Source organism: Malania oleifera, chromosome 12 (genome assembly GCF_029873635.1).
Source record: "Malania oleifera isolate guangnan ecotype guangnan chromosome 12, ASM2987363v1, whole genome shotgun sequence".
Lineage (NCBI taxonomy): Eukaryota > Viridiplantae > Streptophyta > Magnoliopsida > Santalales > Ximeniaceae > Malania > Malania oleifera.
Window position 1 is genome coordinate 59,158,828 of NC_080428.1, and position 26,338 is coordinate 59,185,165.

Sequence of the window (26,338 nt, forward strand, 5' to 3'; positions counted from 1 at the left end):
CCGCACTTCGATAATATAAGAACTTAAGATGGTTTGAATCAATCCCAGTAGTGAATGTGAAATTGTTCCTTCAATGCAAACCTCAACTTAATTTCAAAACAACTCAAAATTTAAATAAACTCTTTAGTTAATTTGTCTTTGGGTGATAACCAAACAACGTACTTCCTTTTGAGGTTTCCGTAAAGTTTTGATCAACCAACGTACTCCCTTTCGGTTTCCACAATCACAAATCAAAATTAAAATTTAAGTTTATTTAACTTCCAAATAACATAGTTTGTATAATTAATAAAATTAAATCATCCAAGCAATTTATATGTGCTGAAAATAAAGAGCAAGGGAAAGAGAGAATGAGACTGGGATTTTTACAAGGTTCGGCTTATACCCAACCTACGTCCTTGCCTTTAGCAAAACAACCAAAAGATTACTAAAACCAGTTCCTTTGCTGGGTGGAACAATACCGTTTACACTCCTTCAGTAGGCTAGAGCCCGCTTCTCCAAACGATGTACCCTCGTTCGGTCACTCCTTTAATTAGGCTAAAGCTCGCCTCTAAACGATATCCCCACGCTTGACCAACGATCCAAATAACCTTGAACCATCAATATCTACAAGATACAAATCAAATAGATGTACAAAGAATTGCGTTGTATGATTCTTTCAATGGATGAAAGAAATAGTATTTGTAGCACAATATCAGTAAGTTGAATCACCAAGAACTCCGTCAACTTCATGCAAGTCGAGAGCAAAAGAGAGCCTTGAGAATTTGAGAGCAATTAAAAGAGATTTTGAATGTTGAATTGAATTCTTGGTTATTAAAATAATTTAACTTGAGTGTATTTATAGATGTAGAAAAGTATCTAGCTTGTTCCCCAAGTTTACTTAGAGTAGATTTCAAGATTTAAATAATTTTGAGCCTCAAGTAATTTAATTTTTCAAAATATATCCGCTATGTATTTTAAATATTGTCGCGTGATAGTTGACTGTGAGGTCTCTAGCAGTCACTTGTCAGTGTATTTCATATATAAAATACACAAGCAATAGGGTGGCAGTCGCTTGTCAATAGGGAGTCAAGCGCCTATCACTAAATAACTGAGTTTTTAAGGATGAGAAGAAGGGTGACAGTTGACTGTCCAAACACAGTCAATCATCTAAATTTCATTGACAGACGTCTGTCAAGTTCTATCATGTTTCTGTTTGTACATTTAAAACTCTTAACATGGTAGTAAACTGACCATGTGCAGTCAGTCGCCTATCAAACAATTTTTCTTTCTTTTAAAATATTTTTATTCTCTCTCTTCTTTGCTTATTCAATCTTGGAATATCAATTTATTTTTCTTTGAAAAATATGTTCCAAGACTTAAAAGCAAGGTTTTTAGGTCAATTTTGCCAAATGAGTTTCAAAATGAAAATTCATACTTGAAGTACTTACAAAACTTGTCCTAAAGACTCATTTGACTCTTATTTGCTTTGAGTTCTCTTTATTGTCAAGTTTCATTGATCCTGAATTTGATGTGAGCTTTGAAGATTTATCTCTCTTGATCTTTCAATAATGCTTTAGATTTTCAACTTCATTGATCTTTGAGCTTTCCATGTTGATTGCTTGAGTTTTTATTCTTAAAGCTTTTTCTTTAATATCAATGTTCTCATGATCTTCAAAAATTCATGTCTTAAGCTTGATATAATCATCTTTCTTTGAAGTACAAGCTTTCATAAATTCTTTAACCTTACATTCATCATTGAGTCTTGAAAAGACATCACTAAACAAAGTATGTTAAGTTCGACTTGTTAGTTAGCATCAAAACAAGATGTTAATTCTTGTAAGGCCAATAATCTCCCCATTTTTTATGATGACAAACAAGAAGCAAAAAATTGGAGTGAGCCTTAAAAAACTTTCCCTTTCAATAAGCATCATCTTAACAATATTCGCAAGATCAATATTAATTTCAAAAACTCTTTTACAATCATGCTCATTACTTCATTTTACAAGCATGCTCATCGCATCATTCAAGTTCAAGTTTATCAATCAATATCAAGTACTTCTCCTCCTTTTGATATATATTATGTTCATGCTCAATTTTTGCAATATCATGCTTAATTTTTACTTAAAACTTCTTCCCCTTTTGACATCAATCAAAAGAGAAAAAAATGATTAAGTTCAAATAAAATCATATTTTGAGCATATCATCAAACATGCATATCAAACATATGTACACACTCAATTTATTATTTTCCAATATAGCATGTGTAGTGTGTTTTAATAGTCATGTATATGAGTTGTAACATCTTTATTAACAGTTTTTTCCCTTTTTGACATTATTTAAGATACCAATTGTTGATTTATATGGTACCAATTTAAAATTTAATTCATGGTATCAATTTAAAATTTTATTAATTCATGATACTAATTGATTAATAGGGAAACGGTCATAATATAAGCAATAAGTCATAACACTCCCCCTAAATTCAATACATTCAGTTTTGTTACCAATTATATTTTTTTTATCTTATGTTTCAAAACATTGACCATGCACCAAATATCAAAATCATGTCAATATCATCAATGTCATACCATGTTCATATAATCATACTTGTCATGCTCAAAAATATATTGAACTTTTAGATTGTGATACCAAGTGATCTTTTAAATTTTGATATCAATTAAAATATTTATGGATACCAAAGTATTTTATAGATACCAAATTCATTATCACATCATACATAACTCATGGATACCAATATAACTATTATATCTTTCATAACTCATAGATATCAATATAAAGAGCAGTAAGTTTATCCATGTGATTCATTAATGGCATGCATGGTCAAAAATTAATCTCATATCAAAATTTATGCTTATGCTCAATAATCTCATACTCAAATTTTCAACATAGTGAATCATAAATTTTCAATATAAGTCAAGTCAAGTCAAGTCATACACATGTAGCATATAGCATATTGAAAACTAAGGTACTTATGTAATAAGCTTAATTTGATATTTTCTTAATATTTTCTTAAGTTCAGCCTTGTAAAAATCATCCTATGATTTTAGCCAACAATGTCATTTTGAATTTGTTATAATAAGCTCTTAAACTTATCTTTAAGTTTTTCTATTTCAACTAGTTCATTTGTTGATCATGTATTAAGTTACTTTCTCAATTTTTAAAGGGGAATAACTTAATATATGGAGTTTTTCGTTTATGAACTAGTTTTTCATCTTGGTACTTATACTTTCTCTTAAATGGACATTCAAACTTTATAAGTCTCTTTTTCTTACATTGATAGCATATGATCTTAGTGTAAGCATTAGAAGATATACTAGCATAATCTTTGGATGCTTTTGAAAAATAACCCATGTAAAGATTCTTTTTCTTTTTATTTTCAACCCCATTAAATCCAAAGTCTTTTTTGTTTAAGGTCATCCTTTGTGAGCCTATCATTTTGACAAAGTTTTCCTTTCGTTTTGTGAAGTTGTAAATGATCTTTTCTTTATCTTCAATTTGATTTTTGAGATTATTTATCTCAATATCATTCTTTTCATCAACCTTCTTTTGTGATTTCTCTAATTCTTGAGATAATTTTCTAATTTTATCCTCTAATTCAAAAATATATACGTCTTTCTCATATTCCAAGGATAGGTATTGAAAGTCTTCTATTTCATTCATCATCTTTTCATTCTTACTTTCTAATTTCTTGATTTTTGAATCCTTTTCTCTTTTAACAATTTTAAGGGATCATATCTCTTTCATTATACCTTCATTCTTATTCTTCAATGAAGTATTTTGTTTAGTTACTTTTCTTATGTACTTTGAATAAATCATTTTGAAGTTCTTCATAAGATGGCATGCTCTCATCATTTGATTCATCACTACTATACCCATTAACCGATTTGGATGAGGAGCTTCCCTCATTGTCCCATGTCATAAAGCAAGTGTAAGCAACCTCTTGGTCACTTGATTCACATTCCGAACTACTTGTACTATCCCAAGTAGTGGCTTTTATGGTCTTTTTCTTTTTCTTTTTTCTTTTTAGAATCTTTCTTAAGTAGTGGGCACTCCGATTTTATATGTCCAGCTTTGTTGTAATTATAACATTTAGGAGTTTTATTTTTTGATTTCTTTTTGCTAATTTTTTTTTTTCTTCTTCTTCTTCTTCTTCATCTGATTCGGATTTGGATTTTCTTTTGAATTTAAAATTTCTTCTAAGAAATCTTGCTAGCTTTTTGGATATGTAGGCTAATTCATCTTAATCTATTTCTTCTTCACTACTAGAGTTTGAAGCTCTGAAGGCTCTAGATTCTTGGACTTTAGTTTTTTCACTTCTTTCATTCATTGTCATTTCGTATGTGAGGAGAGAACCTATTAGCTCATCTAAGGAGGTTTTTTTCAAATTTCTTCCTTTTGTTATGGCAGTGACTTTTGGTTCCCATATAGGTGGCAGCCCTCTAAGAATTTTCTTAATCATTTCATAAGTAGTATAGGTTTTTCCTACGGCATTTACGGAATTTATTATGTGAGTGAACTTAGTGAACATATTAGTTATGGATTCATTCGGGTTCATCCTAAAAACTTTATATTCGCTTGTACGCATGTCAATCCTATTATCTTTAACATCTATAGTGCCTTCGTAAGTTACTTCTTACTTGTCTTATATTTCCTTGGCCAATTTACAGGTCATTACTCTATTAAATTCATTAGCATCTAAAGCACAATACAAAGCATTCATAGCATTATAATTAACTTGCAACATCTTATGATCAAAGTCTGTCATATCATTTTTCTCCTTAGGAACTTGTTTTCCATCTACTAGTTTAAAGGGAATTAGGTCACCATCTGTGACAACCTCCCAAGCTTTCCAATTCATAGTTTGAAAATAGATTTTTATTCGTTTTTTCCCAAAATGTGTAGTTAGGTCCACAAAAGATAAAAGGCCTACTTGAAGATTGTCCCTCTCCAAAGGAAGCTACACCTATATGAGTCATTAATATCTTTTTATAGCTATTAATTAAGATTTGCTATAACCCCACTTTGATACCAATTGAAAACTAAGTTATAGTCCCAAAAGGGGAGTGAATTGGGTTTAAAAATTTTCTTTTAAATCTTTTTAGGAATTCTTAACTTCTTGTTGATTTTTCAAACTTTCAGCAAAAGCTTATTTCTTAATTCAATCCACAACCATACAATCATTCAATCATCCAATTAATCAATCAACCAAAATTTGAAAGCAAACAACCAAACCAAGATTAAAATATACAGCACTTTGGTAATGCAAGAACTTAAGATGGTTTGTTTATATAAGCCTTGTGGATATGAATTTGAACCAATCCCTGAAGTGAATGTGAAATCGTTCCTTCAATGCAAACCTCAACTTAATTTCCAAACAACTTAGAATTTAAATAAACTCTTTAGTTAATTTGTTTTTAGGTGTTAACCAAACAACGTACTTTCTTTTGAGTTTTCAGCAAAATTTTGATCAATCAACATACTCCCTTTCGGCTTCCACAATCCCAAATCAAAATTAAACTTTAAGTTTATTTTACTTCCAAATTACATAGTTTGTATAATTAAGAAAATTAAATCAACCACGCAATTTATATGTGCTAAAATAAAGAGCAAGGGAAAGAGAGAGTTAGACCGGAATTTTTACGAGGTTCGACTTATACCCAGCCTACATCCTCGCCTTTGCAAAACCACCAAAGGATTACTAAAATCAGTTCCTTTGTCGAGCGAAACAATATCGTTTACACACTCCTTCAGTAGGCTAGAGCTCACCTCTCCAAACGATGTACCCTTGTTCGGTCACTCCTTCAATTAGGCTAGAGTCTGCCTCTCTAAGCGATATCCCCACACTTAGCCAACGATCCAAATAATCTTGAACCGTCAATATCTACAAGATACAAATCAAATAGATGTACAAAGAATTGTTCCGTATGATTCTTTCAATTGATGAAAGAATTAGTATTTGTAGCACAATATTAGTGAGTAGAATCAGCAAGAACTCAATAAACTTCGTGCAAGTTGAGAGCAAGAGAAAGCCTTGAGAATTTTAGAGCAATTAAGAGAGATTTTGAATGCTGAATTGAATTCATGGTTATTAAAACAATTTAACTTGGGTATATTTATAAATGTAGAAAAGTATCTAGCTTGTTCCCCAAGTTTACTTTGAGTAGATTCCAAGATTTAAATAAGTTTGAGCCTCAAGTAATTTAATTTTTCAAAATATATCTATTATGTATTTTAAATATTGCCGCGTGACAGTTGACTATGAGGTCTCTGGAAGTCACCTGTCAGTGTATTTCACTCATAAAATACACAAACAGTAGGGTGGCAGTCGCCTATCAACAGGGAGTCAGGCGCCTGTCACTGAATAACTGAATTTTTAAGGATGAGCATAAAGGTGACAGTTGACTGTCCAAACACAGTCAGTTGTCTCAAATTTCACTGACAGTTGCCTGTCAAATTCTAGACAGTTGACTGTCATGTTTCTATCTGTACATTTAAAACTCTTAACGTGGCAGTAGACTGACCATGTGTAGTCAGCCGCCTATCAAACAATTTTTCCTTATTTTTAAATATTTTTGTTCTCTCTCTTCTTATTTTATTCAATATTGGAATATCAATTTGTTTTTCTTTGAAAAATATGTTCTAAGACTTAAAAACAAGGTTTCTAGGTCTCTTTACCAAATGAGTTTCAAAATGAAAATTCTTACTTGAATCACATTTGATGTACTTACAAAGTTTATCCTAAAGACTCATTTGACTCTTCTTTGCTTTGAGTTCTCTTTAGTGATGAGCTTCATTGATCCTGAATTTGATGTGAGTTTTCAAGATTTATCTCTCTTGATCTTTCAATATTGCTTTAGATTTTGAACTTCATTAATCTTTGAGCTTTTTTTTATTCTTGAAGTTTTTTCTTTAATATTAATGCTCTCATGACCTTCAAGTTTTAATTCATGCCTTAAACTTGATATAATCATCCTTTTTTGAAGTACAAGCTTTCATGTATTCTTTAACCTTGCATTCATCAAGTCTTGAAAAGACATCACTAAACAAAGCATGTTAAGTTTCACTTGTTTGTTAGCATCAAAACATGATGTTAAGTCTTATAAGACCAACAGACAGTCTTAGGATTTTAGTGACGGAATAAAACCGTCACTAATACTTTAAAATATTAACTATTATTTACGGTTTCAGAACCGTCACTAATAATTTAAAATTAATATTTTTTTATTTCATTCATTAATTCCTGTGAAAACCTATAATTACATTTTAGCATACAACCAGAATTACTAAAAAATTCATAAAATTTCAAAATTCAAATTCAAATACAAATACAAATATATTATACAAATTCAAATTAAAATATTAAAATTCATTCTATTCAGATAACAAAAAATATAGAAAAGGTCAAAAGCTGCATTCGACTGTAGTGACTGGCATCGTCTTGATATTGTGACAACAGCAAACCCAAAAAGTGAATAATTATAAATAAATAAAATTAGCATATGATTTTTGAACATGTATGTATATATACTATAAGTATAAATGATTTGATAACAAAATAATCGGACATTCGGACATAGTTAAAAAATAATAATACAACTTTAAATAGATAAGTTTTGTGAGTTAGAATTCACCACACTCAGTTTCAACCTCATATGCCTGACTTGAACACGTTTGTTTGTATTCTTACTTTACTTCTAAGTACGCAAAAAGCTCTTGGGGAGGAGTTTTCAGGCACCGTCAGCTCCTGCACTTCCAAGCTAATGTCATGGATGTGTTGGGACTGACCGCACTCGGTTTGGACCTCGTATGCGTGACATAGATACTTGAGTGCTTAAAATGAATTAAGCTTACCAAATTCGCCTCTAAGCACATAATTTTCAATTGGGGAGGAATTTTCAAGCACCGTTAGCTCCGGCACATCCAGCTCAATGTCATAGATGTTTTGGGATTGACCCCACTTAGTTTGGACCTCGTATGCCTGACTCTGACACATGAGTATTAAAATCGACTAAGTTTACTAAGTTTGTTTATATTTTTACTTTACTTCTAAGTGCGCAAAAAGCTCCCGAGGAGAAGTTTTCGGGTACCGTCAGTTTCGGCACATCAAGCTCAATGTCACTGACGTGTCAAGATTGACCACACTTAGTTTGGACCTCGTATGCCCAACTTGGACACCTAAGTGCTTAAAATGAACTAAATTTACTAAGTTTATTTGTATGCTAAGTTTGTTTCTAAGTGGAGAAAAAGCTCCCTACGAGGAGTTTTTGGGCATCATTAGCTCTGGCATGTCCAAGTCAATGTGACGGATGCATTGGGACAGAGTTTACTCACTTTGGACCTCGTATACCCGAATTGGATACATAAGTACCTAAAATGAACTAAGTTAAGCTTGGTTTAAAAGTGGAACAATGATCCCATGAGGAGGGTGAATTGGGTTATTAAAAATTTTAGGTTCCTTTTATAAATTTTTGAGTTTGTTTTACTAAACACACAGTTTTATCAATTCACAAACCAAAACTGAGACAAGCCACAAATTTATTAAAAACGTAACCCAACAATCTACCAGACAATAATTCAAAATAATCAATCACAAATACCCAATCAACCAAAATGTTGCAATAGTTTGTGCAATTTCAGCTTTTGTCAACAACCTTGTAAATAGTATGCAAGCCCTGTTTTTGGAATGAATTTTATTGTATTCTCTTAATTAAAATTTCCTCAAATTTACTAACATACTCCCTTGAGGGTTTCTGCAAACAGTTAATTCAAACGTACTTTCTTTGTTATTAAGAGTCTTCTATTAACTTAGTGTTGATCCCTGAAGCCTACACTTATCATACACACATACAATATATAAAGTACTGAAATTTAAAAATTAGGGTAAGAAGAACACCATGATTTTACAAGATTCAGCTTATCCCCAGCCTACGTCCTCGCCTTTTGGCAAATACCACCAAAGGATTCCATTATGAATGCTCTTTTCCGGGGCAGAGCAAACCTTTTTACAAATCCATCCTTAAGGGCAGAGCACCCTCTCCAAGCGATACCCCTCACTCGATCGAACGATCCAAATACCTTGGAATCGTCAACAATCTACAAGAAAATAATCAAGAGATTTTCGTACACAAGATACTCTCCAATAAAGCTTATTAGTACAATTTCAAAACTATATACTTCAAAGTAATACAATATGGAATTGAAATTAAAGCTCAAGGAATTTTATCATCGGCTAATTCTTTCAAAAATGTTGTTTTTAAGATTTGTTTACAAAAACTCTATTTGCTTCTTAAATCTTGAATTTTTGATTTGTTTACTTAAAAAATATTTTCCAAGATTTAAAATTAGGTCTCTAAGTCTCTTATCTAATGAGCTTCAAACAATCTCATATTAGTGTATACTTGAAGTACTTATATAACATGTCCTATAGACTTTCAACTTTTCAATTCTTGAATTCCTTGAAGTCTTCACATATGAATTTGTTTGCTTTGAGTTCTTTAGGTCCTGAATTTCATCTTTCTTTGAGCTTTCATTCTAGATCAGTTGTATTGATGTAAGCTTTCAAAATATTCCATGTGATCATTTGTTGTATGCTTAGATTTCCTGAATTTGAGCTTCCGAGATCTGTTTTCCTGAAACATCATAACTTTGAAGCATATTAAATTTCTTTACTTTGTTATCATCAAAATAAGAGACATAAGTCTTGTTAGGCCAACAATCGCCCCCTTTTTGATGATGACAAATAAGGAGCAAAAAGAGAGTGAACCTTAAATTGCTCCCCCTCACAATAAGCATAATAATGAAAATATCTTCAAAGTTTTATTATGTCATTAAGTCCATAAGATAACATTCATCAAGTAAATCCATAAGATATCTTGCATCAAGTATTATAGCATCAAAGTTCACAAGTTCATAAGATAACATTCATCAAGTAATATAGCATTAAGTAGGTGATCTTCTTTTGCTATATCATGCATTAAGTAGGTGATCATCTTCTTTTGCTCATAATAATACTCCCCCTTTTGACATTATTCAAAAAGAGCAATGCAAAAAGTTCATCTATAGTAATAAGCATATAATAAAAAAATTTTACAGTACATCCATAGCAAGACAAAAAGTGAGCAGAAAAAATGATAGTCTTAAAGTCAATAACATCACAAAAGATAGATGTCTAGATCAAGCATCATTATCAGTTTCAGTAGCATCAACTTCTTCATCTGCAGCTTCTTCCGAGGCATCTTTGGAGGCGTTATCTCCTTCCTTAGTTTCTTCAGATTCCTCAGCAGATTTGTCCTTGGAAACTTCATCACTCTCCTCATTTTCCTCAAACTCTTCATCAAATGTAGCATCACTTGGTGGTGCAGAGCTGATGTCCATAGGGGCTACACCCCGTGAGGAGCTAGTAAGATGCTGTTCTATTTTATCAAGACACTGATCAAGTAAGGAATACTGAGATTGCACATTAATGACTTTCTCCTGAAGAGAATTAAGTCCATCTTTCATTTCATTACTAAAGTTGGTGTAATGATTATAAAACGGGAGGAACCACGAAGGCATGTTTGCTTCCTGTGGAGTAGGGATGGGATCCTCAGGAGCCAGCTGAGGTGGCTTGTTTCCTCTGTAAAGCCATCCTTGTGTACACTTCTTATAATCCATCAATTTTAGAGTAGTAGAGGAAAATAAGTCATAATGGGTCTATTTTAAAATTTTGGTGGATGATGTTATGATCTGATAATGTGCAAATAGCAAGGATAGAATCCCACCGTAAGGAAGAACAATACGTGGAGCTTCTACCTTCATTATCATCCACTTAATCAAGAAGACTTGCCAAATCCAACTTTTTTTCTTTGAGCAAACACCACATGACAAAACAATGTAAGAATGAAACATGTTCATATGATCCGGCTCTAGGTAAAATATTGTAAGTAATCAATTTGTGTAGGATCATGGCTTGAAGATTAAGTCGTTTGTAAAGTGGGGAATTGCCAATGTATATGGGTTGATCTTCCATGATAAGTGGTAAAAATTCTTGTGGGGTAAAGTCATGTTCCATAATCCATTGTTTTTCGATAGGATTGCATTCAAACTTTCCTTGTTTTAGACGAAGCAATTTGCATGAGGATTGTGGTGTGAGAGTGATTGAATGGCCCATGAGGTCAGTCGAAAAACCAACTTCCTTCATCATATTGGCATAGACATTTTAATCAAGTCAGGATAATATCCCTTGGCTTGATTCTTAATAAACTTGTCCTAGTCAATATCTTTGAATAATAATAAAACTTTGGGAAATCAGAATCAAAGAAAGGAACATCAAGAACTTTACCAAAAATGGGATCGGTGTTCTGAATATGATTTCGATACAACAACTTTGCATGAGCGGAGGTTAGCCATTTTTCGATTTCATCGTCGTTGGCTTGTCGAGAGGAGGAAGCCTTGTCTTTGTGTCCCGTGGTCTTTGATCGAGGCATGGTGATGAACTCCTCAGATGCCTAAAACCCTAGAATCGGATGGTTAGGGTTTAATGAATGAAGTAGGAACAGAGGGATGGAAGGATTTTTGAAAGAAGAAAAGGTGATAAGGGAAGGAGAAAGAGTTTTGGAGTTGAATGGAATAGAGGCAGGCGGCTGATGTGTTTGAAATGAAACGTTTTTTGTGTTTTAAGTAAGTATTCCACCACGAGTCAGGCGCCTACCACTCGAAGAGCCAGGCTCCTGATGACTCATATTCATCAAGCAGTAGCCTGGCAGGCGCCTGCCTTTCAGGTGGCAGTCACCTATCATGCAGGTTGTTTTGAATGTCTTTCCTAAACGACTTCTCGAGCATGTAACATCCCTAATTCACGTCTAATAAATACAAACTAATCCTCTAAAAGTGGTTTTATGAAAATATCCACCAATTGATCATTTTTATTAACAAACTCAAGGATTATTTCTTCTTTTTGTACATGATCTCTCAAGAAGTGATGTTTAATATCAATGTGTTTTGTTCTTGAGTGAGATACTGGATTTTTTTGAAATATTTATAGTGCTTGTATTATCAAACTTAATTGGAATTGTTTAATATTCTAGATTAAAATCTTTTAATTGTTGTTTCATATATAGGCTTTGTGCACAACAACTCCTGGATGCAACATACTCAGCTTCAGCAGTTGATAAAACTACTGAGTTTTGTTTCTTTGAAAATCACGATACTGAGGAAAGTCCTAGGAAGTGACATGTGCCACTTGTGTTTTTTTCTATCAATCTTGCATCTGACATAGTCGGCATCCAAATAACTAATCATTTCAAAACTAGTGTTCTTGGGATACCATAATCCTATATCAAGAGTCCCTATTAAGTATCTTAGTATCCTTTTAACAACAGTTTGATGTGATTCTTTGGGAGTGGATTAAAATTGAGCACACATGCACATGCTAAACATTATATCTGGTCTACTTACTGTCAAATATAACAAGCTACCTATCATTCCTCTATAGTATTTTGTATCAACAAATTTTCCTTTTTCATCATTATCAATGCTTATTGAGGTGTTCATGGGATTCCCTATAGGCTTGCTTCCTTCCATGTCAAATTTCTTCAGCGTGGCTTTTACGTATTTTGTTTGATTTATAAAGGTTCCATTTTTGGTTTGCTTAATTTATAATCTAATAAAGTAATTTAATTCTCCCATCATACTCATTTCAAACTCATCTTGCATGCATTTGCAAATTTTTTGCATAAGTTTTCATTTGTTGCACCAAATATTATATCATCAACATAGATTTGAATTATAAGCATATCTTTGTTTTTGGATTTTATAAATAAGGTACCATCTACGTTTCCTCTTAAGAAACCATTATCTAGTAAGAATTTACTTAAGCTTTCATACCAAGCTCTAGGAGCTTGTTTTAATCCATACAAAGCTTTGGTTAATCTAAATACATGATTAAGTTGTTTTATATCTTCAAATCCTGGAGGTTGTTTTACGTATACTTCTTCATTTATATATCCATTTAAGAATGCACTTTTAACATCCATTTGGTTTAATTTGAAACTTTTGTGCGTAAGTTAATAGCATTCTTATTGCTTCCATTCTAGCTATGGGGGAAAAAGTTTCGTCGCAGTTTATACCTTCTTCTTGGTTATATCCTTTAGCCACAAGTTTAGCTTTGTTTCTAACAACTATCCTATTTCCATCTTTTTTATTTCTAAATACTCATTTAGTTCTAATAATTGAATGATTTTTAGGTTTTGGTACTAATTTTCATACTTTACTTCTTTCAAATTGATTTAACTATTTTTGCACAGCAATTATCCAAGACTCATCTTTAAGGGCTTCTTCAACATTTTTAGGTTCCTCTTGAGATAGAAATGCATAGTGGTTACATAGGTTTTTCATAGATGATCTTGTAGTTACTCCTTCAGAAGGTTCTCTTATTATTTGGTATTTGGGATGATTTCTTATGTATTTCCATTCCTTTGGTAATTCATAATTTTCTATAGGATTATCATTTGGAGTCTTCAATAATTTCTTCTTTTATTTCTTCAATATCTAAATTTTCTAGTTTTTGTAAGGCATCATCTTTCTCTTCAATTTGAGTTGTATTAGTATATGGATTAGCTTCATCGAAAGTTATATGGATTGATTCAATAATAGTGAGTGTTTTCTTATTATAGATTCTATATGCTTTGCTATTTGCTGCATATCCTAAGAAGATACCCTCATCTGACTTAGCATCAAATTTCCCTAAGTTATCTTTGTCATTAAGCACAAAGCACTTACATCCAAATACATGAAAGTAAACTATATTAGGTCTTCTTCCTTTCCATAATTCGTATGGAGTTTTATTTAAGCTAGATCTTATGGAACTCTATTTATTACATAACATGCGGTGTAAACCGCTTCAACCCAAAAGTACTTGGGTAATTTATTTTCATTCAACATAATCTTAGCCATCTCTTGAAGTGTCCTATTCTTTCTTTCTACAACTTCATTTTGTTGTGGAATTCTTGGTGCTGAAAATTTGTGTTTAATTCCATGTTCATTGTAGAATTTTTCTATATCTTTATTATTGAATTCTCTTCCTTTATCACTTCTAATGTTTGTAATGTCATAACCCTTTTCATTTTGAAGTCTTTTACATATGTTTATTAACATATTGCATGCTTCATCCTTTGAGGTTAAGAAGAGTACCCATGTAAACCTAGAATAGTCATCAACAATAACAAAAGCATATTGCTTTCCTCCTAGACTTTGTGTCCTAGTTGGTCCAAACAAATCTAGGTGAATAAGTTATAATGGCCTACTAGTAGAGATATGTTTCTTTTTTTTTTTAAGTTGAACTTAATTTGTTTTCCTAATTGACAAGCATCACATATTTTATCTTTAACAAACTTTGTACTAGGAAGTTCTCTTACTAAGTTCCTTTTAGCTAATCTTGACAATAAGTTCATACTAGTGTCCTAATCTTCTATGCCATAACCAACTAGCCTCATTCATAGACACTAAGCAAGTAATATTTTGAGATTTCATCTTTTCAAAGTTTATGCAATACACATTGTCAATTCTTTGAGCAGTGAAGAAAACATTGTGTTTTTCTCTATTTTCAACAACACATTTATCTTGTTTAAAGGTTACATCAAATCCTTTGTCACTTAATTAGCTTATGCTTAAAATATTATGTTTTAACCCTTCAACTAATAATACATCATCAATAGTAAGGGAAGGTTCTTTACTTATCTTACCAATCTCAATGATTTTGCCCTTAGCATTGTCTCCAAAAGGGACGTATCCACCATCTTTTAGCATTAGAGTGGTGAATTTGGATCTATCTCTGGTCATGTGCCTAGAACACCCGCTCTCCAAGTACCATTTGTCTTTTGATGTGGTTGTCCTAAGGCAAACCTACAAGAAGGATTCAATGTGTTAGTCTTAGGAATCCAAACTTTCTAGACTTCTTAGATTCATTTTTGTTTTCTTTAATTTTCCATACTTTCTTTACTCTTACACTTTTTCTTTTAAATTGACAATCAAATTTAATGTGTCCCTTTTTCTTACATAGGAAACATGTAGTGTGTTAATAGATATTGTTTGAGGAAGTGCTTGCATAGTATTTTGATTCTTTGACAAAATATCTCTTGTAGAGACCCCTTTTCCTTTTGTTCTCAACTCCTTTATATCCAATTCCTTCCTTATCTAATGACATCTTTTGTTTACCAAGTAACTTTTCAAAGTTCTCTTTTTCCTTTGGTAAAGTTGTATATGATTTTCTCTTTGTCTTCAATCTTATCTCTTAGTTCTTTTATTTCTAAGTCTTTCTTACTTTGACCATTTACTTGTATTTTAACTATCTCTTGAGATAAGTCATTTATTTTTTTCATAAGTTCATCAATATGTAAATCTTTTTTCTTTTTCAACTGATTTTAGTGTATCAAGTTGATTTTTGATTGATTCATTTTGTTCTTTTAAAGCAATGTTCCTTTTTGTGACTCTTACAAATCTATTGTGCAAAGCAAAGAGTTCAACTTGCATTTCTTTGTATGATGGCATACTATCACTAGAGTCACTGCATGAACTATCACTAGATTCAATGGATGAATATGCGCCATAAAGCATATGTTGCCCACTTCTTGATCACTTGATTCAATTTCTGATTCACTTGAACTAGTGTCATCCCACGTAGCTTTCATTGCCTTCTTTTTCTTCTTTTTGGCATCCTTTTTGAGCTGTGGATAATCGGGTTTAATATGTCCTACCTTTTTACAATTGTAACAAGTGGGTGGTTCTTTCTTGTTTTCCTTTTTACTACCTTCTCCTTTTTCCGTTTTTGATCCTTTAAACTTTCTAGCAAACCTTTTATTTTTCTTAAAGAATTTTCCAAATTTCTTAGTAATGAATGCTAGTTCTTCATCATCTAGGCTACTTGACTCTTCTTCTTCTTCACTAGATTTTTCTTTAGCTACCTTAAGGGCTATTGATTTTTTATTCTTGTTAGTATTTCGTTCATACATACTCATCTCATAGGTAAGTAGAGATCATTTAAGTTCATCTAGATAAGTATTCTTAAGGTTTCTTCCTTCCATAATGGCTATGGCTTTGGGTTCCCAAATGGGTGGCTGCCCTCTAAGAATTTTTCAGATCATTTCATAGGTCAAATAATTTTTTCCTAAAGCATTTAGGGAGTTTATTATATGTGTGAACCTAGTGTATATATTAGTTATTATTTCATTCGGATTCATCCTGAAGGCTTCATATTCACTAGTCAACATATCAATCCTATTGTCTCTAACATCTATGGTGCCTTCGTAGGTTACTTCTAATTTGTCTCAAATTTCCTTTGTAGATTTATGTCATGATTCTATTGAATTTGTTAACATCAAGAGCGCAATACAATGCATTCATAGCACTTGAGTTTACTTGTAGCATCTTATGGTCAATGTAGGTCATATCTTTTTCTTCTTTAGGTACTTCTTTTCCATCTACAAGTTTAGTAGGAATTAGGTCACCACGTGTGACAACTTTTCATGCTTTCCAATCCATTGTTTGAAAATAGATTATCATGCATTGTTTCCAAAATGTGTAGTTAAGTCCACAAAATATGGGTGGTCTAGTTGAGGATTGACCCTCACCAAAGGGAGCTACTCCAATTTATGTCATCTAGATCTTTCTATAGCTTCTAATTAAAATTTACTATAACAAGGTTATGATACCAATTGAAAGTGGAACAATGATCCCAAGAGGGGGGTGAATTGTTTGTTTTACTATAACAAGGTTATTAAAAATTTTAGGTTCCTTTTATGAATTCTTGAGTTTGTTTTACTAAACACGCAGTTATATCAATTCATAAACCAAAACTAAGACACGCCACAAATTTATTGAAAACGTAACCAAACAATCTACCAAACAATAATTCAAAATAATCAAACACAAATACCAAATCAACCAAAATGTTGCAATAGTTTGTGCAATTTCAACTTTTGTCAGCAACCTTGTAAATAGTATGCAAGCCCTATCTTTGGAATGAATTTTATTGCATTCTCTTAATTAAAATTTCCGCAAATTAACCAACGTACTCCCTTGAGGGTTTCCGCAAACAGTTAATTGAAACGTATTTTCTTTGTTATTAAGAGTCTTCTATTAACTTAGTGTTGATCCCTTAGCCTGCACTTATCATACACACATACAATATATAAAGTACTGAAATTTAAAATAGTAGGGTAAGAAGAACACCACGATTTTACGAGGTTCAGCTTACCCCCAATCAACGTCCTCGCCTTTGGCCAATACCACTAGAGGATTCCACTATGAACGCTCCTTTCTAGGCGGAGCAAACATTTTACAAATTCCTCCTTAAAGGCACAGCACCCTCTCCAAGCGATACCCCTCGCTCGGTCCAACGATCAAAACACCTTGGAATCCATCAACAATCTACAAGAAAATAATCAAGAGATTTTCGTACACAAGATACTCTCCAATAAAGCCAATTAGTACAATTTCAAAACTATACACTTCAAAGTAATACAATATGGAATTGAAATTGAAGCTCAAGGAAATTTATCACCAGCTAATTCTTTCAATGAGTGAAAGATTCAAACTTTGAGCGCACAATCAGTGATTAAGAATCAGCAAATCTCGGTGGATTTCGTGAGCAATATGTGAGCAAGAGAGCCTTTGAAAGATGAGAGCAATTTAGAGAGTTTGAGAGCTGAAATTGATGCTTAGTGAATAAAATCAATGGCCTTGGAGGCTATTTATAGACTTGGAAAAGTAATTTACTTGATCCCCAAGTTTACTTGGAGTAGTGCCCAAGTTTTAGATAAGTTTGAGCCCCAAGTAATCAATTTTAAAAACTTTCCCGTTATAAAAAATTTGAATTTTACCGCGTGGCAGCAGTTTAAATTCACAGGCAAAAAGGTGGCAGTTGCTTGGCAAAACCCAATCAGACTTCTTTTTTTACCACGTCAAGCGCCTGACAAGGTCTGGTCAGTAGCCTGACGACCTTCTATCTGTCCATCTTAAAAACATTAAATATGTCAACCTATTGAGGGTTTTCAGTCAGGCTTCTGTCTAGTTCAAAAATGTTGTTTTTAAGATTTGTTTACAAAAACTCTATTTGCTTCTCAAATCTTGAATTTTTTATTTGTTTACTTAAAAAATATTTTCCAAGATTAAAAATTAGGTCTCTAAGACTCTTATCTAATGAGCTTCAAACAATCTCATATTGGTGTATACTTGCAGTACTTACATAACATGTCCTATAGACTCTTTCAACTTTTCAATTCTAGAATTCCTTGAAGTCTTCGCATATAAATTTGTTTGCTTTGAGTCCTTTAGGTCCTAGACTTCATCTTTCTTTGAGCTTTCATTTTAGATCACTTATATTGATGTAAGCTTTCAAAATATTCCTTGTGATCATTTATTGTATGCTTAGATTTCTTGAATTTGAGCTTCCAGATTTGTTTTCCTGAAACATCATAACTTTGAAGCATATTAAATTTCTTTGCTTTATTATCATCAAAATAAGAGTCATAAGCCGTATTAGGCCAACATATTTGTATTCTAATTTTACTTCTAAGTGAAGAAAAAATTCCCAGGGATGAGTTTTTGAGCACCATCAGATTCGGCACATCCAGTTCGATGTGATGGATGTTTCGGGAATGACCCAACTTAGTTTGGACCTCATATGCCTGAATTGGACACTTGGGTGGTTAAATTCAACTAAGTTTACTAAGTTGGCCTCTAAGCACATAATTTTCAACGGCCATGGATTTTTGGGCACCATCAGCTCCGAAAAAATATGGAAAAAGCAACTAAGATGGAAAAATATGATGATCTCAATCATCACTTATGTCTCCAACAATCAGATCATCCTGGACTAATTTTAGTTTCTCCACCACTTACAAAAGGACAATTATTCCACATAGAGTCGTGCAATGATTCTCACTGATGGAACGCTATCGCCACCATCTTCTGAATCCTCAAAATACTCACAATGGATACAATGCAACGTTATGGTAATTTCGTGGCTTCTCAACTCTATTTCAAAGGAAATTTCTAATAGTGCGATCTATTATGAAACTGCCCATACCATGTAGGACGATCTGAAAGATCGATACTCCCAAGTCAATGGTCCCCGCTTATACATGCTTAAACAAGATATTGCTAATCTTGTTCAAGGATCCTTATCAGTTGGTGCATATTTTTCCAAATTGAAGAGATTGTGGGATGAGTTATGTGCAATTCAAGGAACATCTACCGGCACATGTAGCACACAACAAGAACTAGATCATGTCTTGAAGTTTTTAATGGGCCTCAATGATTTCTACACTGTAATCTATGGGCAGATACTTCTGATTTATCCACTTCCTACTCTCAACCGCACCTATGCCCTTATGCTTCAAGAAGAACGCCATCGCAACATTTGTCTCCATTATCCATTGATGGCATTGCGTTGGATACCACCAACTATCAGCCACGAAAGGAAGGGTGCCTCGGTCCACCCAGGAAGTCTTTCAAATGTATTCACTGTGGCAAAGAGGGTCATACTGTAGATCGATGCTACCGTATCCATGGCTTCCCTCCAAGGCCTCGCAATTCGAAACCTAGTTAGGGTACCAGGCATAGTACTCATCAAGCTTCATATCCATCTACCAGTAGCCTTCCTTTCACCCCTAAACAGTGCTAGCAGCTTCTAGCCATTCTCAACAACTCTACTCCCTCTCAACCCATGGCACACTAAGTGGGTAGTGTTGAGTCACCATTGTCAGGTAAATCTCAAAATGATTTATTATTGATTCTTGATAGTGGTGCAACTAATCTTATGGTTTACTCACTGGTCTCACATAATCTATTCTAATACATGGCCATAATGTTCAATTACCAGATGGATCTCATGCTACCGTCACTCATATTGGATCAGTGTCCCTGCTTTTCATTTCAACTTAATTTCTGTCCATAAATTATGCAAAATCCATCATTGTCTCATTATTTTTTTTCTTCTAATTTTTGTTTCATTTAAGATCTACGCTTCATAAAGATGATTGGGATAGGAACTGAGCAGGATAGCTTATACCAATTCACCAACTCCAGGAATGCTCGTTGTCAAGTGGCTACATCTACATCCACATCCACTTCCTAACTTTGGCACCGTGGTTTGGGTCATCTATCAAATAAAATTTGTCTTTTCTTTCCAATAAATTTCTAGAAATTTATAGTTCCAATTTGGATCTATGTTTAATTTTTCCATTGGTAAAATAAACTCGTGCACCTTTTCCAACTAGTTCCATTTCTTCTCTTAAACCTTTTGACTTGTTGCATGTTGACATTTGGAGGAGCCATTGCATCCCTTCCACTAGTGGTACACACTAATTTCTCACCATTGTTGATGACTATACCCATTGTACCTAGGTTTACTTAATGCGCCACAAATCTAACACATGCCCAATTTTGCAATCCTTCACCCACCTTATCAAAAATCAATTTTCAACCACCATAAAAATCATTCGAAGTGATAATGGGTCTGAGTTTGACATGCTTTCATTCTATGCTCCCAAAGGCATTATACATCAAACCAATTGCGTCAACACTCCCAAACAAAATGGAATAGTTGAACACAAACATCATCACTTTTTTAATGTTGCCCCTGTATTAATTTTTCAAGCATATATGCCTATACACTTTTGGGCGAATGTCATTCTTACCGCAATTTATCTCATTAAACAAACTTCTTCCCCTATTTTAGGCGGTTTGTCTTCTTATGAAAGAGTGTATAATATCAAACCTGCATATAGCCATCTGCGAGTCTTTGGATATTTTTGCCTTGCTTCCACTCACTTGCAAAATTCATCTAAGTTTGATCCTCGAGCATTTGGATGTGCTTTTCTTGGTTATTCATATGGCCAAAAAGGCTACCGACTTTATAACCTTGCAACACATAATGTCTTTGTGTTTCAACATGTTCTCTTTCATGAAGATTTATTCCCTTTTTCATCTACTCCTGAACTCATGGAACCCATCCTACCTTGTCCTATTTCTTCTCTTGACAACATCACTGAAGTTCCATCTTCATCACCATCTTCACCACCAACCTCTCCTCCATCCCCATCTAATATTTTACCCTCTTCTCCACCTCCCCAACGATCCAGTTGTCCTACTCAGCCACTGACATACCTACAAACTTTTCATATGGAACAGGTTTTTCCATCTCGACCTACTCAATCATCTGACTCTGCAATGGTCCTTTCGTTAGGTAACCCTTATTATCTGATTGATTTTTTTATCTTATTCCCACTTATCTCCTTCTCACCATGTTTTCACCACAACTCTCTATCTCTCTCTCTCTCTCTCTCTCTCTCTCTCTCTCTCTCTCTCTCTCTCTCTCTCTCTCTCTCTCTCTTGCCAAAGAACCACAATCATTTTTACAGGCCATGACATATCCCAACTGGAGTACTACCATGCGTACTGAAATTGATGCTCTCGAGTTCAACAACACCTGTCACCTTACTCCTCTTCCTCATGGTAAGAAACTCATTGGCTACAAATGAGTATATAAGATAAAATACAACCCTGATGGATCCATCGAACGATACAAATCTGGCCTAGTTGCCAAGGGCTACAATCAACAGGAAGGCATCGACTACACCGACACATTTGCTCCAGTTGCTAAAATGACCACCATCCGTACCATTTTGGCTCTTGCTTCCGATCGCAATTAGCACATCCATCAACTCGATGTCAATAATGTATTTCACTATAGCGACCTTTGCAACGCCCTGAACCCGTCGAGTGGGGCCCGAGGTATTATGTGTTCTATTCACCTATCTCTGATACCATAAATATCATTCACGCAGCAGAAAATTATTAAACTGCCTCAAATAAAATACTATAGTACTATACTATACAACCAAAAAGAGTTTCCATCTGTCCATATGACATAACCAGCATTTAAATCAAAAACTTATATGTTCCAGTATCTTACATTCACTCACAGTCACAAAAACTAAACCCTGCCCACGCTTTGCCCGATCTCCAGAAGGACTTGAAAAGTTAATAAATCGCTAGGGTGAGACATTTCTTAGCAAGGATGGAATAAATCATATCAGTGTGTGGCAAATGAGTTTTAGCATATACAAAATATAGTCGTTTGTTAATCAACATCAACTGAAAAGCCACATGCAGATAGTACTCACTCATACGTAATTATTTATAAGCGAGAGTTCTAAAGGATTGGAGAGATTACATGTCCATACATGTAATGCCCATTTGCTTTGATATCGCCTGTAACCTTGCCCTTTTTAATTTGGGTGAGACTACAACTGATACTTATTAGGGCACTCACCTTACTCAATAAACCCTCAGGCGAAAAGTTTTACTTCGTCATAATCATTCACATCCACACAGGATACTGCACGAGTACTTCACTTTTCATGGTTCTCAGGGCATCTCTCCCCATCATTCCCAGCACGTATTTCACCATCGACATCCACAGTTACACTTTTACAATGACCTCTTCATAGTAATTCAATAAAACGAACTCCTCAGGACTACCAACGTTTTACCCGCATTTATATAAATGACAATATAACGAACTCCTCAGGCCTGTCAACGTTATATTGTGATTTATATTCAGGACAATATAACGAACTCCTCAAGTCTGCCAACGTTATATTGTGAAATACTCGACTAACCATATAAAACAAATCACCCAAACATATCAATTCATTTACCACAGTAATCACGACTAGTTTATTATGAAGAATTAATTTCATGTCACACGGTTTGAATATCATATCATACCCCAATAATTTGACCAGAGAAATTATATCACATAATACTCAGTTTCAATCGGTTGGATTTTGAAAATACAACTAGCATAACGTTTCTAAAATCATAAATTCCAGTTTAATCGGTTCAAATTTAATAAAACGCTAGCATAATTTATTCCCCTTACTTGATCCTAAGAAAATGCCTAAAACGATCAGGAGATGAAGATCCTACCTTTACGAAACTGCCACAGAAACTGATCCAACAACCCGAGAGAGGTTAGAAAGACGTTCCGAGAGCGAGAGCGGCTTCGGGTGAGCGTAGAAGTGTGTGTGAGAGAGAGAGAGAGAATTGATTTTTTTTTAAAAAAAAAAAAAGACCTAATGTCTATTTATAGGCAAGCTATCCCTGCACAAAATCGCCGACGATTTGGCCATTTTCCAAACCAAAAACGCCCTTATATGCTCTCGGTAGTTTGCCCTGTAGGAAAACCGTCAACGGTTTTTATAAGTCTCACCAAACCGTCGACGGTTTGGTCCTGACCAAACCTTTTTCCTTTTATTTATTTTTCTTTTATTTTTTGGGTTCAGATCTCTACAATCTCCCCCTCTTATAGAAATTTCGTCCTCGAAATTCGTTAATCAATTATTTTACATAACGATGTTATTACCTAACTAACCTTATACCAAAATTTCATCATGCTCCATATATACGAATAACTACGTTATCTTAGTATTAAATAAAATTATTGCTTAACTCAATTCATAAACACATTACCTGCTGCTGCGCCACGAGCAATATCTGCTTCGGTCAGGGCAAATGTGTAAACACGCATCGGGCGGCCGCAAGGCACCGAATTGTTCCTCCAGTTCTGATCAAGAGCGGGTGCGTTGTTCGGCGATCCATGACAATATCGAGCTGTATGGTCGTACCTGCAGCACCGATAGCACACAGTACCCCCACCCCGACATTCCCCCCTATGCCTCCGATTACATCTAGCACAGTGGGGGCATGATGAATTTTCTTGGTAGTCTCGATTAGTCCTATCTAACCTCTGACCCATAGTATCTCCGTCTCCCCTCCATGAACCCTGTATGGCATCTGCATAGGAGCTGGGAGGCATAGGTCTCTTCCTCTGCTCTGACATCTCTGCACCTCTCTGCAGGCTCAACTCTGCTACGGTGGCTTTGTCCACTAGCTCCAAGAAGTTCTATACCTGCAAGGTTGACACCTACTCGTGGATCCTCTATTTCAGGCCTCTTTCAAGCCTTCTCGCCTTTTGGTATTCATCTGGGACCATGAAGGGGGTGAAGTGAGAAAGCTCCACAAACCTAGCAGCGTACTGCTGAACGGTGAGGTGCCCCTGAGTCAAGTTAAGAAATTCCTCCGCCTTCGCATCCCTGGTGGTGTCGAGGAAGTACTGGTCGTAGAAGACCTCCTTGAAGTGACTCCATGCCATAACTATGGGTACCGCCCGCTGCACTTCCAACAGTTTTAACGCTAGCCGCCATCGCTCGACCTCTCCTATCTTGAAGGTGACAAAGAAAACCTTCTACTCCCCAGTGCAACTCAACACTGTCAATATCTTCTCTATCTCCTGAATCCAATTCTCAACCATGATTGGGTCAGCGCCACCCGCAAAAGTAAAGGATTTAAGGCGAGTAAATTGCTCGATCGAATAGCCCTGGTTCACAAGTGGGCAGTTCTGTCCCTCGGGGTCCCGCCTAATCTCATCCCTAACCTGTCGAGCTAACCTTCGCAGCAATCTGGAGGTTTCAATCTCATCCCCGCTAGAAGCCCCTAAATCATTATCCCCTCCAGTGTCTACGTCTTTACCTCTAGGATCTATCTTGAAGATAAGGCAGAGGCGAGTTTAAAATTTCCATATCTTAACATAACTAGTACAGTTATAAACAAAGAAACCAGTTTAACATTCAAATCCTCAATTTAAACATCAAACACCCAATTGACCTCAATCATCAAATCACAACACCTAAATTACCAAAATTTTCTTTCAAATGCTTATTCCCATAAATCAATCTTCCTAACCTTCGAGTTCCAATTTCAAGTTCCACTCTATTTGCTTGGAAACATCACCGTCGATGGATACCGTGATTTTTTGAAACCATAGATTGATTAAAAAAATTACAAAAGTCCATCAAGAGATTTCTGCCTCCAGGCTATGAAACACAACTCAAAATTCCTAACAGTATATTAATCTATCCATTCCTATCCTCATCCTAACTTGAACCAAAACTATGGTATTAATCCACCCTAAAGTCTGCAGAACCTAACAACCTAAAACTCTGATACCACTTTGTAATGCCCCAAACCTGCCAAGTAAGGCCTGGGGTGTTTATGTGTTTGCTTCACCTATCTCTGATACCATAAATATCATTCATGTAACAGAAATTTATTAAACTGCCTCAAATAAAATACCAAAGTACTATATTGTACAACCAAAAAGAGTTTCCATCTATCCATATTACATAACCAGCATTTAAAACAAAAACTTATATGTTCCAGTATCTTAAATTCACTCACAGTCACAAAAACTAAACCCTGCCCACGCTTTCAAGCCCGATCTCCAAAAGGACCTGAAAAGTTCATAAATCGCTGGGGCGAGACACTTCTCAGTAAGGATGGAATAAATTATATCAGTGTGTAACAAATGAGTTTTAGTGCATACAAAATATAGTCGTTTATTAATCAACATCAACTGAGAAGATACATGCAGATTGTACTCACTCATACATAATCATTTATAAGTGAAAGTTCCTGATGATTAGGGAGATTACACGCCCATACATGTAATGCATTTTTGCTCTGATATTGCATGTAACCTTGCCCTTTTTAATTTGGGTGAGGCTATAATTGATACTTATCAGAACACTCTCCTTACTTAGTAAGCCTTCGGGCGGAGAATTTTACTTCGCCATAATCATTCATGCATTTAAATTCACATACATGTACTCACGCATTCAACATCAATCATACCACAGAATCTGCATGCACATACAACACAGCACATTCACATTTACAATACATTTCATTCACATCCACACAGGAGACTACACAAGTACTTCACTTTTCATGGTTCTCAGGGCATCCCTCCCCATCGTTCCCAGCACGTATTTCACAACCGACATCCACTATTATACTATCACAATGACCTATTCATAGTAATTTAGTAAAATGAACTCCTCATACTTGCTCAAGTTTTACCCCCATTTATATAAATGACAATATAATGAACTCCTCAGGCCTACCAACGTTATATTGTGATTTATATCCAAGGCAATATAACGAACTCCTCAGGCCTGCCAACGTTATATTGTGAAATACCCTAATAACCACACAAAACAAATCACCCAAACATATCAATTCATTTACCACAATAATCACAACCAATTTTATGAAGAATTAATCTCATGCCACACGGTTTGAATGTCATATCATACCCTAATAATTTGACCAGAGAAATTATATCACATAATACTCAGTGTTAATCGGTTGGATTTTGAAAATGCAACTAGCATAACGTTTCTAAAATCATAAATTCCAGTTTAATCAGTTCAAATTTAATAAAACATTGGCATAA

At 34.4% G+C, this 26,338-nt stretch overlaps 1 protein-coding gene across 18 annotated transcripts in view; it reads right to left on the reverse strand.

Annotated features, from left to right (window-relative positions):
* Nucleotides 1-362: 362 nt before the first annotated feature.
* The window catches only part of LOC131144180 (DNA-directed RNA polymerase 2A-like), a 34,200-nt gene continuing 8,224 nt past the window's right edge, over nucleotides 363-26,338 (reverse strand). For 6 of the 18 annotated variants that reach the window (XR_009133751.1, XR_009133752.1, XR_009133750.1 and 3 more), the window contains one exon: nucleotides 25,139-25,353. Coding sequence is in view for 10 of the 18 variants with exons in the window: in XM_058092637.1 (XP_057948620.1) it covers nucleotides 25,274-25,353 (80 nt within the window). In the remaining 8 variants the exon portion in view is untranslated. Of the gene's footprint in view, nucleotides 604-5,629; nucleotides 5,882-8,916; nucleotides 9,094-9,196; nucleotides 9,630-17,076; nucleotides 17,404-25,138; nucleotides 25,354-25,964; nucleotides 26,084-26,338 lie in introns of those variants that run through there. The other 12 variants (XR_009133755.1, XR_009133749.1, XM_058092641.1 and 9 more) reach the window with 8 other exon arrangements.